The 15,534-nt window shown below is 40.5% G+C and overlaps 1 protein-coding gene across 1 annotated transcript in view; it reads left to right on the plus strand.

Annotated features, from left to right (window-relative positions):
* The window catches only part of ACOX3 (acyl-CoA oxidase 3, pristanoyl), a 157,192-nt gene that overhangs the window by 57,616 nt on the left and 84,042 nt on the right, over positions 1-15,534 (plus strand). Inside the window, exons 9-12 of the mRNA XM_030191148.1 lie at positions 705-887; positions 2,882-3,004; positions 11,807-11,927; positions 15,383-15,505. Coding sequence (XP_030047008.1) covers positions 705-887; positions 2,882-3,004; positions 11,807-11,927; positions 15,383-15,505 — 550 coding nt within the window. The remainder of the gene's footprint in view (positions 1-704; positions 888-2,881; positions 3,005-11,806; positions 11,928-15,382; positions 15,506-15,534) is intronic.

Genomic DNA, 15,534 nt, shown 5'->3' on the forward strand with positions numbered 1-15,534 from the left:
CATCTGCACACACACATATGCATAACAAAATACAGATGCATACGTCTTCCTGAAGGAAAAGTCCATAGACCATTATAAAATTGACTTGGGGAAAATCCACTGCTTATTTCTGGGATAAGCAGCATATAATGTATTGAACTTTTTCGGTATCTTGCCAGGTATTTGTGACCTGGATTGGCCACTGTTGGAAACAGGAAGCTAGGCCTTTTGTCTGTCCCAGTGTGGCAATACTTATTATACACAACAGACACAGAAGTGCACAAGTCTGACAAACAGACACAAACAAAACACAGATATATATACACACACACGCACACGCTTTGCCCATCAGGTTTCCCACCCACTTCTGCAATATCCCATCCCCTGCTGGGCTAACTCTTAGTGATTCAAAGGTATATTTCATTTTCTTTGTTAAACCTATGACTGAGCCATATACTCTCTTAATGGTTATCATCTATGTTGATACACAGGACTGAATTGTGTAGTTTGCTACTAGCTGCTAAGTATAATGCTGTGTAAGCAATATATATCAGTTTGGGACATTGGATAAACAGTAAAATCCAATCCTTTTGAATTCTGTTGATAGTAACACCTAATAGTTAGATATATCAATCATGCCTTATTTATTTCATTGTATTATTCTTTCCAAATCAATGCAATGTCTGGTAGGGAATATTAGTTCATCTGTTGCCTTTATCCCTAAGGATCCCAAGCAGCGTTTTGGAGCTTCTCTTGGCTCTTTAGCAAGTGGTCGGGTCTCAATTACAAATGTTGTGGTGTGCAACTTGAAGCTTGCCATTTGCATAGCCATTCGTTTCTCAGCAACTCGGCGACAATTTGGACCTAGAGATGATGAAGAAATACCAGTGCTGGAATATCAAATGCAGGTAGAGCGTGAATTAGTTTTGTTTTCAAAATAAATGTAATAACATTTTTCTATTGAAATGTATCTCCTGATTTATTTACAGTATCTTGTGCAGCAACATCCTGAGCTGGAAATGTACCTTGTGTGACACGCCTCCTAGTGCTCCTGCCCCAACCACTGCCTCACAGCCTCATTTGTACCCGGTGTGGCCGCATTGCCCACACATCGCTTGCTTTTGCCCTGATTGTGTTACTTTTATTGAGAGGAAGTGATCAAGTGTTTAGAGTGGTGGGCAGAGAACTAGGAGGTTTTATTAGGTTTGTATTTAATTAACTTATTAACGTTTGGTTGCTCACCTTGCCAAAAAGTTTGAAATGAGGTACAAGGCAAAAAAAGTAATAACACATAGATTAACTGTCTAATACCAGTGCCCTCCCCCCCCTTTCCCCCCCCCCCCAGTGAGCAACACATCAGTAATCCTTCAGTCACTCTTCTCACCAAAAGCCTGGGCAAACAAGCTCCCGGTAACACTGCAGTATACATAAACAGATTCACTCTAATATAGTGATTAAGGAATTTCAAATGGCCTTCCCTTCTCATCTTCTGTCCTGATCACAGATACACAGAAAACACACACACACACACACACACAACCAATACATATACTTGCACAGACACACACAAACATGTACACACACACCCAACAATATCCCCATCCTGCCAATGCACATACACGCATGCACTTAAATGCAGAGAGTTTGTGAAGAATTCCATAAGCCATGCATTGCATGTTCCCCTTCTATAGTTTCTAAGAACAGATTTCAGGTTAGGATATATGCTGCTCAGAGCTGCAAAAGACAGGACTGAATACAGAGTAAGCACTGGAAACATTACTTAGTTTCATTAAGCAATTGATAAGTTGAAGTCTTGGAAAGTTGAAGTCTGCTGAGGGATGGATATGCCCTCCAATATTGAATAATACTGTGATATTGTACACATTTTCTCCATGCTTTGGTCAGTTTCTCTTGACCCTGAAACAATACTTCTAGCGCACAGTGACTTGAGCAAAAGTAGCTAATGGTTGTAAAACCTGCGGCATGCAGAACAATAAAAATGCTTCCTGATAACTGAGGCGTTAAGGATAGGTGGTCAATAAATATTTTAAGTAGATTAAGTAAGGGGCTCTTTTACTAAGCTGTGGTAAAAAGTGCACTAAGGCCATTTTTACCACAGCCGCAAACATGGGAGCCAACTTTCCAAAATTATTGGGAATGCTAAGCCCAGTAGAAATAACCCATCCCTGGACATATGCAATATTGGGGGTGCTCAAGCACCCACAGAGCCGCTTCCTATGGCTGCAAAATGGCCAATTGTCCACTGTTTGAACTAATAGCCATGCGCTAATGTCGTTAGCACATGGCCATTAAAAATTAGTGTATAAGCACTTATTTAGTGTGTGGTAATATATATGGATTAACTGATGGGCACAGAAACACCCACTCTCTGCCCCATACATGCCTCCTCAATGAAAAAAAAAAAGTGTGTGTATATAATATATATATATATATATATATATATATATATATATATATGTTATTTAGCTTGCAGTTTGCACATGCAGATTTGGATCTTACTGCAGGATGGCTGAGCGTGTCTTGCAGTAAACCCTTCTAACCTGTGGTAAGCATGTTCTAGCGCTTACCCAGCTTAGTAAAAGGGCCCCTAATGGAGTTGGGTTATCCGTAGAGGATCAAACATATGAAAGCAAATGCATCAAATGTCATGAAAAATATAAGGATGCGTGTTAGATATTACCCACAGATTATGAAAGAGAAACAACATCCTCTAAGTCAATGAATTTTGATATGGTGTTCTTTCCTAGAAAGCTTGTAAGTGTTCCAAGGAAATTTTTAAGGGTTTTGTCTGTCTGTTTTTTGTTTTCTTGGGATTTGTTTGGTTTTTGCAATTTATTGGTCTTTATGTAAATTTATAGCATATTAACTTTTTTTATTCCAGCAATGGCGCTTGATTCCTTACTTGGCTGCTGCATATGCCTTGGATCATTTTTCCAAGTCCCTGTTCATGAATTTTGTAGAATTTCACGTAGGTTTATTGTTCAAAGATAAGAGTGCAAGACAGGTAAGATTATTTTGTAATATTTTATGTTTGCACAGTCAAAAAACAATTTGACAGATTAAGTAAGAAGTGATTGCTAAAATACGTATAATTTTATAAAATGTGTAAAAATACTCACTTATAACTCTACCTAAGAATGTTGACTCACCCATGTGAACTGGACACTACCAATTTATCAAGCGATTTCCTAACATTAAGCAAACTTCATAATTGTAGTCTTAGAAGATATAACATACTCACATATTTACCACCCTTGTTTACTAATACGGCTTAGTAAACAGGGGGAGTTCTACATGAAAATAGCAGCCAAAACCTCCCGATGCAACAAAAGAAACTATCTTCTCTCCTCTGGTTTATACAATGAACATCAGAAAAAGAAAAAAAAACCACTTTCTTGTACAAGAAGTAACATCCTCATCTCAAATACAGTGTGAGCACATTTTATCTAGTTCTAAAACATAAGTATCCATTATGCTTACTGTCCCTTCCTCCACTCCACCAGATGCACTTTTTGCATCATTTTGGCCATCTCAGAGCTGATGACAGTTTGCTGTCTTTCTTAGCCCTGGATCGGGTATGGTTTATGAGGGGAGGGTGTAATGAAGCATCCAACTTTTATGCTGCCCCAGAGTACCTACCCTGGAATGACCTCTGCTTCCCATCATCAATCCTGGGCTTTTCAGTCCGTGGATTACTAATCTGCTTATGGGTGCCTACCCTGGAGATAAGGCTTCAGAGAGGAAAACTCTCACCTTCCCCATGCATTGAACATCATGTCTGTAGATAAAACTTCAAAAAATATAAGGAAACAAGAACAATTAAACACAAAATGCTCACGGCAGTCTTGGAACATTTAGGAGTCCTGCGCTGTTGTAGGCACGTGTATTAGACACGTGCAGGTCCATTTTTCAGCGTGCCTGCAAAAAAGGCCTTTTGGCTGAAAATGGACGTGCGGCAAAATAAAAATTGACGCATGTCCGTTTTGGGCCTGCCACCCATTGACTTAGTGGTACGTTCTCGCACATTAACCAGGCGATAATCATCAGTGAGCATACACTGCCGATTACTGCCCAATTAGCACCACGCGGTAAAAACTGAAAAATATTTTCTGCCACGCATATCGGATGCATGTAAAAAATGGAATTACCGCCCAGGGCACACGGTAGCTAGGCTGTACTTCCAAATCGGCATGCATTGGATGTGCATAGGCACCTATGCATCTTTAGTAAAAGAGCCTTTTAGGAAGGTGTGGCTTCAGTCAATACCATCTTTGGATATTTAACTTGCAAACATGTCTTCAATGTGACATTCCATTTTGCCCACCTAGCTTAATGCATGAGAGAGTTCCTTCATCTCTAGATTACAAATTGTTCTAGCTCAGAGCAGTAGAATTAGAAAGTTATCAGAAAGCTGTTATATCTCGTGTGATGAACTGCTAGCCCTAATAAGATTCCTACTGTCACATATCTATTTTTTTAATAAAAAAGGGGGGGCCTTCATCAAAGAGAGCCCTCATTGACTATTTATTTATTACATTTGTATCCTGCACTTTCCCGCTCAATGCGGCTTACATAGTAACAAGAGAACACAATCTGTAGTATCTGAATCAACAAAGGAGGTATGTGGTAGGACAAATGAACAAGGGTAAATGGGATAAAAGAGGTATGAGAGAAAGGATAGGGATAGGTAAGGAAGTAGAGCGATGAAGAAGAGGTAGGGGAAGAGCATGGAGGGTAAGAAGATTGGTAGGAGGTAATTTCTGAGTCGTTGTTAATAATTAGATGAACCGGTAAATGGATGGGTTGCTTATGTTTGCTTATGGTAGGTCGTCATTTGGGTAAATCTGTTTGAATAGATGGGTTTCCAATAGTTTCCTAAAGGGAAGGTATTCACTAGTTGATCGAATGTATCTGGGTAGAGCATTCCAGAGTTGGGATCCCAGGTAGGGGAAGTTAGATGCATGATATGTTTTATACTTTAGTTAGAACTAGAAGATTAGCTACTCTCCACCTTCTCCTAGAGATATCCCTTTCAGAATTCTGGGTTGGAGCATATATATGAGGCAGTGTTGACACTTGAATGATTCTGATGCATTTTGAGTGCCCTATTTGGTATATAATAACAGTCTGGCCGATATTCAGCACTATTTAACCAGCCAAGAACGGTTCCTGGCTGGTTAAATAGCACTTAATTGGCTAAGTGCTAACATTCAGCTCAAGATAGCCGGTTATCTCCGCTGAATATTAGCAATTAGGGCCAGATTCTATATATGGCGCCTAAAAAAAATCAAACACAACAAAAATAGGGTGGAGAGGGCCCTCTTCACCCTATTTTTGTTGTGTTTGATTGCTGTGGAGAGTGTGAACCCCGCTTTGTCTTTCTGTGCCTAAAAAAAATCCACACGGGAAAACATTTTTGTCTAAGCATACTCTATAAGCGGTGCCAAGATTTAGGCGTGGTATATAGCATACGCTTAGTTGATATTCCAGTGCCTAAAACGTCACATCCATTTACACCAACGAAAACATGGTGTAAATCCTGGCACATAGATTTAGGAGCACGGGGCTATATTCCATAACTATGTGCATAAATTTTGTAATGCCCATTTCCCCACCCATAACCACACCCCTTTTTGACTGCGTGCATTAGAAGTTAGGCACACTGCGCTATAGAATACGCTTAGCGAATTATGCACGTAAACAGTGCTGTAGCGAGGTCAGCTGACACCGGGGAGGGTCGCTGCTGCGTACCCCCTCCCCCCCCCCGGAGCATGTACTTACGAGGGAAAGCGGCAACGGATGGGTGGGAGGGCCGAACCACCCCGAGTGCATGTCGCTGGGAGCTGCATAGGCTCCGCTGGTTCCCTGCTCTCTCTGCCCCGGAACAGGAAGTAACCTGTTCCGGGGCAGAGGGAGCAGGGACCCCCCAGCGGCATGCACCCGGGGCGGACCGCCTACGCCACTGCACGTAAATTCTAAGTATTGCCAATTAGTGCTTATTGCTTGTTGAATATATGTTGATTGGCTTGTTAAGAAGTTAAGCGTGTTGTTGCAGAATATGCTTGAATTTTGACGCGGATCTAGAGGAGCATTATAGAGAATCTGGGGGTTAACGGTTATATTGCGCGATATAACTGGCTAGCTGTGAAGGTTCAGCGCTTCACTGGCTAAGTTTTTAGTGGCCAAATTGAACCACCGAAATAGTAGTCTTCTCTTTGGCTGCTATAAACTTATAACTGGTTGGGGGAAAAAACCCTGGATATTCAACGCCTGGCATTGAATATCCGGGCTCAGCACCAATCGCAGCACTTAGCGAGCCTGCCTCCCATGGGCTGAATATCGGTCAGAGTAGGTGTTGCCAGATAAGGGCCATTTAGCTCACCTGTCTGCCTGGTTGCCACTGCTTATACTGCTGTAGCTAAGAATGTCTTACCTGTCAGCTGTGTAACTTGACTACCTGCCTGTAGTATACTTCTCCGTGTTGAATTTCATTCCATTTTGTTGCTTCACCCTTGGGTCTTTTTAGGATAGCAGATCATGCATTCACATTATTCAACTTTCCCTTTTCCCAATTCTCACCACTCTCTAACAAATGTGTTGCAGCATTTTGGAGTAGCTCTGATATGTAAGTGCTCTTCTGATGGAGCACGTTAAATTGGTAAAGACGAATATATAGCTACAACAGCTATTTGCAAAATGGTATTTGGTTAGGTGATTATTGTCAAAGAACAGGCACTGGAGATCATTTTAGAAGCATCTGTATGTAGAAATTGCAGCATTTACATGTTTAGATTGTGTACACATGTAAACAGCTGTTTCAGAAAGCCTCTATGTATATGTGTAGATCCCCAGTTTCAAGGGGGTATGGTGTGAATGTGGGTTTTTGAGTGGGCCAAAAATTGATGTGTATTTCCCATCAACTCAGAGAAAAATAGATTTTTTTTTTGGCGTTCACATTTTAGCCAGGGCTTTACACAAGGGATGAAAGGAACATTTCATCTTAAGTCATGTAAGGTCTGCTGGGCATGGCTTGGAGGCATGTTACAGCATTGAATCTAGCTTTAGTCCTGTAGTCAGTTCAACAATGGATCCTCCCTTGCTGGAATAGGAGGACTTTTCCCAGCTCAGTTCCAAGGCTTATAAATTGAAATTCAGAATTCTGGAACCAGCACAACTCTCCTAGAAACCCAAAAGTTTATCAAAAGAAATAATGTTCAGGAAAAAAAATCACACATTCTTTATAACATGTCCTTCAGACTGCTTACTCATAATTAAACAGCCACTTTTTCCTCTGGCATGCTTTGCCCTCTAAACAGATCCTGTCCACCACAGGGATAGGCAAAGGCGGGGCTCTAGCATTCCAATATTTGTATATTAGTTCAGCTTTTAGTCCTATGTGCAGGCTATAGAAATCAAAACAAACAGCAGAATCTTCCTTTTTCAAATTCAAAAGTATTAACCCCATGCTTTAAGACTAGCTGCCTTCACCAGTATGAGGGCAGAGGGTCTAGGCAATGACTCACCCACTTTAACAAAAGTTGCTTTCTTTTCTACCTCTCCCCCCTTCACTGCATACAGGCCAGCCACAGTGGTAATAAAAAAAACATTTAAAGGAAGCTGAGGAAAAGTTCAAAACTATCCCTTTCCTTTCTAAAGACAGTTAGCCCCTATTTTCTGACTTCCATAAAGCAGGCTCCTCATTTCCAGGGCGGAGGGTGGGGAACCGAGACCCTGTTAGACTTCTGTGGGCTGGGGTGATGTCTCTCTGCAGACAAAAGCCACACTCTTTCCTCTTATGAGGTGGGAGATAAATGCTTTTAAATCAGGCTGACATCCCAGGGTATGTCAGGTACTGCTCCTTTCATTTGTTGGAGTCATCTATCCCTATTCTCTAAATCTCCCTTTTTCCTCTTAAAGGGACGGGGTGTTTGCATTTGTCTTTTCACTATTATTATCTTAGCTTCCTTGTCAGGGATAGCTGTGGTTATATCCTCTTTCATACAACACTTAGGGATCCTTTTACTAAAGGGTTGCTGGATGGCAACCCAGAACTAACAGCAGCCCAACGTGGCCACCGGCAGAAGTTCCACCTCCAGCGCACACCATTTCCGGCACTGCTGGATTTTAAAAAATATACCACAGGGTTAGCACAGGAGCCCTTATCGACACCTCAATGGGTGGCGGTAAGTGCCCCTCCCTCCCACATGGTCAGCGGTAAGTGCAAGCTTACTGCATGGCCATGTATTTTGTCGGGCTTTTTACCCACTGTGGTAAAAAGGACCCTGGTGTGCGGCAAAAATGGCCGCCACCACTATCGCAGTACCCTTTTTACAGCACCTTGGTAAAAGGGCCCCTTAATGTCCTGGGGTTTTTTTTTTCTTCTTTCCACATTCAATTTTTAAAAAAATGTATTCTCACTAGTTATTTGGCAACACTTTTATATGTATACGTTTCTAAAATGGGCTCATTATGTTGAAATGTTAGTACTTCTATGTGGAAGTTGCAAACTCCCTTCTTCCATGTATAAATGTCAACAGTCCACATAGAATTAATCTTGCTGTATTTGACAAATGACTACTCTTTTGCTATACATGCCAGCAAATGCATTTGTGGTCCTGCACGTCCTTAAATGTATTTTACAAAAAGCTCCATATTTTGCAGAGCCTTATAAAATATCACTGAAATTGCGAACATCTTGATTTGGATGTATTCCAAAAGTGTGCCTTATAGTTTTCTAGTTTGCATAAGTTTTATATACTTACATTTCATAATTTCAATAAACATCAAGACATTTCTTGACAAAGAAAAGAAATGCATTGCGGTAACAAAATCAGAAAGGAAAAAATACAAAACATCAATCAAATAGATTTCAAACGTTCACAAAAAACCCCCCAAAGAAATAAAAGAAGGGGAAAAAATAGAAACCCTAGAAACCAGAAATTATCAAGAAAAAAATAAATAAAGAATGCGCACAGAAGATTAAGCCCTAACTACATGAAAGTCTACGAAAAAGACCCTGGCACCTGATCACACCATGTCCTAAGAGCTACTGTGTAACTACATTAACTTTTATGAATTAAGAAAAAATGGAAGTGAGGTGGTTTATAAAACACATTTAACATAGTAAACTCTTAAAAGGAAAGTTAATCACAATGGAGGCACATAAAGGCAGCCTCCTCTCACCTTTCCACAAATATGCTGGAATACATACAGTGCATATATTACTACAAGTATCAAGTTAACACCATATTTTGAATATAAAAATTAAATATGATGTACCAATCCTGTGAGAAAAAAAAGGTAACCATTCTAAGACTTTTCTAAAATGTTCCAATTATGGGGAGGGGAGTTAAGGTGTGGTGAAAGATGGGCTTCTATCCCACCCTTATTTAACCATGGGAGTCACAAATCTGTGGTATCTCGGTACCAAAGGTTGATACCCGTGGTAGAAGAAGAACAACACTCCTTACAAACCATCTTGGAAGCAGCATTATTTCACTGCCCAGAGCATCGGGCCACATGTCAAAGGGCCTGCACTCCTCAGCATTAGCGGTGGTCAGAATGCCCTCCCAGGCTGAATGCCCTTCTTGGGCTCCCTCCAAATCAAGGTCCCTTCTTGTGCTGCCCAAACTAGACTCCCCTCTAGCTCAAGACCCCCTCCGAGGCCTCCCCAGCCTCCCTGAAGGCACCCCCAGGCTACCTTAGTCAAAATCCCCGGTATCTGGTGGTCTAGGCAGAAATGATCCTGTCTTGCCCTCCCTCACTGGTGCCTTTATCCAAAATGGCAGCAGAGACCCCTAGCGTTACTCTCGTAGTACTACTGCTAATGGTCATATTTTTGTAAGGGGAGGGGTTACTGCCTTGGGAGATCATCTGTGGGGAGGAGACACTTCCAGGTGAGGGAGGAGTTGCCATTAGGGGAGTTCCTTCAGGATGAGTGGAAGTTTCTAGTGGGGGGCATAAGAGGGAACCTTGATTTAGGCAGAGACCATGAAGAACTCTCAGCTTGTAGGGTGCACTCTGTATTTAATAGCATCTCCTTTCTCTCATTCTTAGATTTAAACAGTTTTCAGCATGCATCAGGGTTTCCTCTAGAGCCTTTTTTGGGAGTTCTAAATCAATCCACCAGAAGCTGCTATTGCTGTGATAGCTTGAGCGATGATACTGCATGTTTAATGGTGCGTTAAAATCTGGTGCTATATGAGAGCTAGAGTGTTGAACACATACTACTACTACTACTTAGCATTTCTATAGCGCTACAAGGGTTACGCAGCGCTGTACAAGTTAAAACATGGGGGAAGGACAGTCCCTGCTCAAGAGAGCTTACACATCCGTGCTGAAGAGACACAATTCGTGTCAAGTCCATTGGGTGTCTGAATAAAATCTTTGTATGATCTATACATCATCTAGCTCCTGTGTGTGTGTGTGCGCGCGCGTCACCTTCGCTGTGTTTTCTTAGCTATTGGTGTTGGGCCATGATTAGTATTCCACTGAGGGCTATGCATCATTGCCAGCTTCAGACAACCCATGTTGTGAAAGGTCCAATTCAGAAGTTAAACTATGGATTTTTTGCATTGTAGTACACAGTACCACCATAAACCCACTGAACCAGTCAGCGGTAAGGTTGCTTGTGCAGTTTGGAGAGCTTAACTAAAAAAAAAAATAGCTATTTGTGATACTGATTGTAACTTTTATTTTTATTTTATTTATTTTATTGATCCTGGGGAACTGGGTTTGATTCCCACTGCAGTTCCTTGTGACTCTGGGCAAGTCACTTAACCCTCAATTGCCCCAGGTACAAATAAGTACCTTTATATAATATGTAAACCACTTTGAATGTAGTTGTAAAAACTACAGAAAGGCAGTATATCAGTCCCTTTCCCTTTTATTGTTATTTTTAATATTTATTATTAAAATGAAGGGAAAAATATCAGTAGTTAACGGCATACAGTTGTTGTTCATGTCAAAACTTAGTTATGGCTCTCTATAAGGGTGGCTGTTATTTGACTCCACTCTTTCATATGCTGATTGCAACTTCACCCTTCAGTTAAATAAAGGCAAGTGCTCAGTTTTTTGAGACAGATATTCTGTAACAGTTTGTAATGGATTGCACTAAATTGACACAAAAGGATTACTGAATGAGGAATTACAAGTTTAAATAAAGAAGAAAAAGGGTAAAGTTGTGATCAATATATGGAGGGTTTTGGCCAGTGAGTCAAATAAGGCCACGTTTAAAGAGTTAAAACTTAGTCGTGGCATGAACAGCAACTGTACGCTCGTGACTGAGGTTTTTTCCTCCTTTTAATAATAGATATCAAAACATTTTAAAAAATGATCAGTATCACAAATGGTTATTTTTGAGTTATGCTTTACCTTCTGCATCTATGTATGTGTCATAGACAATTGATTTATAGCTGAAAGGTTTTTTTTCCCTTGTTGTTTTTGGTATGTCTTGCTTCTGCACTTTCACGTGTACACATATGCCGAAGCTTCTCTGAGGTAGGATTCTTGAAGTTTTTAAGGAAATTGATACCAAACAATTAATAGAATGTTGACATTCAGTTTAAAGTATGCAACCATTTCTGGCCACAACATTCCAGAAACCACCAAATTATTCATGTGCTGAAACACAAAATAGATTGCTACTATAATTTGTTTAATGCAGTATTTAAACAATTTCGTACATAGTCACGTACAGTATTTTTGTTATCAGTGACTGCATTTATAGTGTGCAGATGTGGCAGGGTCATTTTGATGAAAGGAAACATTATATTTAAAAGTTTTACTAATCTCTTTTTCTGCAAAGGCTGAACTTGGGAGAGAAATACATGCATTGTCATGTGCTAGTAAACCACTTGCTAGCTGGACAGCACAGCACGGGGCTCAAGAATGTCGAGAAGCTTGCGGGGGACATGGCTTCTTAGCCAGTAAGTGTCATAAATCACTTAGGGGTCCTTTTTACTTAACTGCAATAAGAGTTGGCCTTTGTGCACCCCTACACCATTGTTCCCTTTAAGCTGAGCGGGAGTTCTCCAACTACATTGCTGCTAGTAGGGGATGGTGCTTCAAGTTTTCAATCTCTAGGGACCAGGGGGGTAGTCAGACCTCGGCGGGAGGGGGATCCAGAGCCCAAAGTGGAGGGGACACATTTTAGCCTGCCTTCCTCACCACTTCTGACCGAATTCCCCCCCCCCCCCCCCCCCCCCCGCCGCCGCCAGGTACCTTCTTCAGCACTGGTCTCCGGCATGCCGTGTTCACTGATCTGTGCTGCTTTCTTGAGTCCTGACATCCTGCAGGTTCTTTTAAGTGAAACTGAGCATGCACAGTTTCACTTAAAGGAATGTGCAGGCGTACCATGTTCGCTGATCTGTGCTTTCTTCCTCCTGACGTCCTGCACGTTCCTTTTAAGTAAAACTGAGCACTATGCCCCTGTGGCCCCACCTGTCTACTCCCCTGCTAGGGACAGGTAGGTCCTCTGGAGTTCTGCAGAGCTTTTCCGTCCATTACTATTGAAAATGTGATAGTGAAACAGCACCCCCTACTGGCATGACTGTAGGTGGAGGACTCCCACTCAGCTTAGAGAGAACAAATGTGGGTCTTTCCCATATGCTAAAGCTATTTTTACTGCATCCATAAAAAAGCCTTTTTCCTATTTTCATTAATGGCTATGTGCTAAAGTTACCATCAGTACACACCCATTTTAAAGAATTACCACATGAGCACTGTCCATCACCTATTTATGTGGCAGTAAGGGCTCCCGCGTTAACTGTGTGCTAACCAGTTAGTGCATGGTAATATAGATATGCTAGTTGGTTGGGGCAGGAATGCCACTCCGCCCCTGACATGCCCCCTCAAAAAATAAATTCCAAAAAAATAATTACCAGTTAGATAGTTTTGGCATGTGTGTGCGCTAGCTCAGAGTGCTTTAGCATGTCCCGCATTAGGCACACATTAGCACCTAATGCAGCTTAGTAAAGCACCCCTTAACCCTTGTTGGGACACTAGACGGTATGATTGCTCTTGATTACAGTCAGACTTAAATCAGTCCATTCACGCTTTTATCAAGCTATCCAGGTATATAAAGCATCACCCTAGCAGTCGGTGTTTTTGAGTGTGTAAAGCAAATTTTCTATATCTAAATACAGAATTCTGTATTTAGATATAGCAAATTCATTCAATACAGAAAAAATATAAATTCAACAATGCAAATAGATTAGGGATTGTCTCCTATGTTTTTAATTCCAGTTCAGATAGAACCATTGCTGCTCATGTCTGATCTGTGCTGTACAAATCATTATTATTTATTTAAAATGTTCTATTCTGCCTAAAAGCTAAGCAGATTACACAATAAGATATAACAAAAATACAACCTGCACTTTCCTCTACATCTCTCACAAAAGCAAAAATCTCAGCAAAACATTTTAACAAAGAAGCTTTTTCTAAACTGTCTCACCTCACGACATAAACACAAGGTTCCTGGCATATTATTCCACAACATTAGCCCTGTGATAACAATAGCAATAGCTGAACCAGATTTGCTGAAAGATCTCAACTTCTGTGCTACAGTGTCAAATAGCTTTTTATTTCCTTTGTAACAAAGAAATGTGCATTGTCATTGTGTTCCCTAGGTTCAAATGAAGCCAAAATGTACAATTCTTTAATTGTTTAAGTGAATATGGTGCTGAAACTCACCTTGAGCTATTATTGAAAGGGTGTGAGCAAAATATAAATAGTTCAACATTTCCATTTTGAGTTCCATCTCATTATTAGCCCTCTAGCCTTTTCTTGAAATGATAAAGTAGAAAGAAGCTTTTTTGGAGATGGCATGACCATAATTTTGTTAACTGAGAAACAGTATCATAGTAAACATGTCTGGCAAGTGATCAAGGAGAAGGGAGTAGGACAAGTAGGCTCTATCCAAACACAAGGGAGACGTACGAGTTTCCAAATCTTTATTGATGAATAATCAAATGACTCAACACTACTTGTTAGACTCCGCGCATATTGCAATTCTTGGGATTTTTAATTGTGCATTGTTCCTTGTAATTACATCTTGTAACAAGGAAATGCCAGGTTATCACGTTATAAGACTCCTGACGCAGGCTCATCAGTGCGGAAACACGACAGTTGTTGAGTCGTTTGATCCTCAATAAAGATTTGGAAACTCATACGTCTCCCTTGTGTTTGGATAGAGCCTACTTGTCCTACTACCATCTCCTTGACCTGGCTACTTTTTGTAGGAAATCGGTGCACCTCCACTGTACATGGTTTCTGCCTTCTTGGCAGATAATGACAACATAACATAGAGGATCTATGACTTCCAGTGGTTGGGACGACACATGACATATTGGAAGTGTCATAGCACTAAATTATATTTTATTGACATTTTGTTGAATGTATATTTTGGTAATTTCTACCTTCTTGTGGCCCGGAAACTTTAGCACATTGAACCCTGTAAAACTGCATTAATCATCTTCTTTGTGCTGGAAAATATTTGCATTGGTACAACCACAAAAAGCAATTAATAAAGATCTATTTGTTCTCATTTGGGCTAATAGAAATGGTAATGCACCTGGAGTGGTGGTAATCATCCTTTTTCACTCAATATGCCATGTTAAGAATCAATAAAGTCTCGGTAAACAAGATTCAACTACTATAATCTTGGAAAATTAACACTGAATAATTGACTTTGACTTGCCCTGGATTGTGTTAAAATTTGGTACCTTAAAAGGACTGGCTGTACTGGGAGCCTCAGTGTTAAGTGTTACATTATGGAAATATTGGTGACATCAATATTTACTCAGTTACGATCCTCTTGCTGGTTTAAGATATGAGATTGGCATCTCCTATAAGTCTGATCTCTTCATTGCTTCATAAATACAACAGGATTCATCCTTGAAGGTACAGCCATTTCCCAAGGTATGAACCTGCCAATTCAGTAATGTGTCGCCCTAGCTAGCTCCAGTGACAGGCGAATGAAACACAAATTTCCTGTATTGAATGTGCAGAACATTGAGGCCAAAACACACTGAATCCCAAGTAGCAGATTTGAACGGTGAACTTATGCTGAGGAAAGTGATTGGATTGCATTCTTCTTGTGATGCATGTGCCAGATTTCACTGGAGCACCTAATGAATTATTGCACTGGAAGAGCTAGAATGCCATTGCTAAGCTCCAGCACCAGTTAATCATACTAAAGTTAATTTATCAAACTAAGTGAAAACAGGCTTTTCTAATGTAATGGTTGTATTTGCACCATAAGTGCGTTTAGTCAGAATCCTTTGATAGCAGCAGATTATGTTGTCTTTGGATACAGCAACTAGTAGTTTTATAGCATTTCTTGCAAATATGTCAATTATCTTTTTTTTTTTTTTTAATCAAGTGAATCGTTTGGGAGAAATCCGAAATGACAATGACCCAAACTGCACATATGAGGGAGACAACAATGTCCTACTTCAACAAACCAGCAACTACTTACTTAGCTGGGTGACTGTGAAACATGAAGGTCAGTATCTGACAGTGATGGCATGGAAA

This window comes from Microcaecilia unicolor, chromosome 2 (assembly GCF_901765095.1).
Source record: "Microcaecilia unicolor chromosome 2, aMicUni1.1, whole genome shotgun sequence".
NCBI lineage: Eukaryota > Metazoa > Chordata > Amphibia > Gymnophiona > Siphonopidae > Microcaecilia > Microcaecilia unicolor.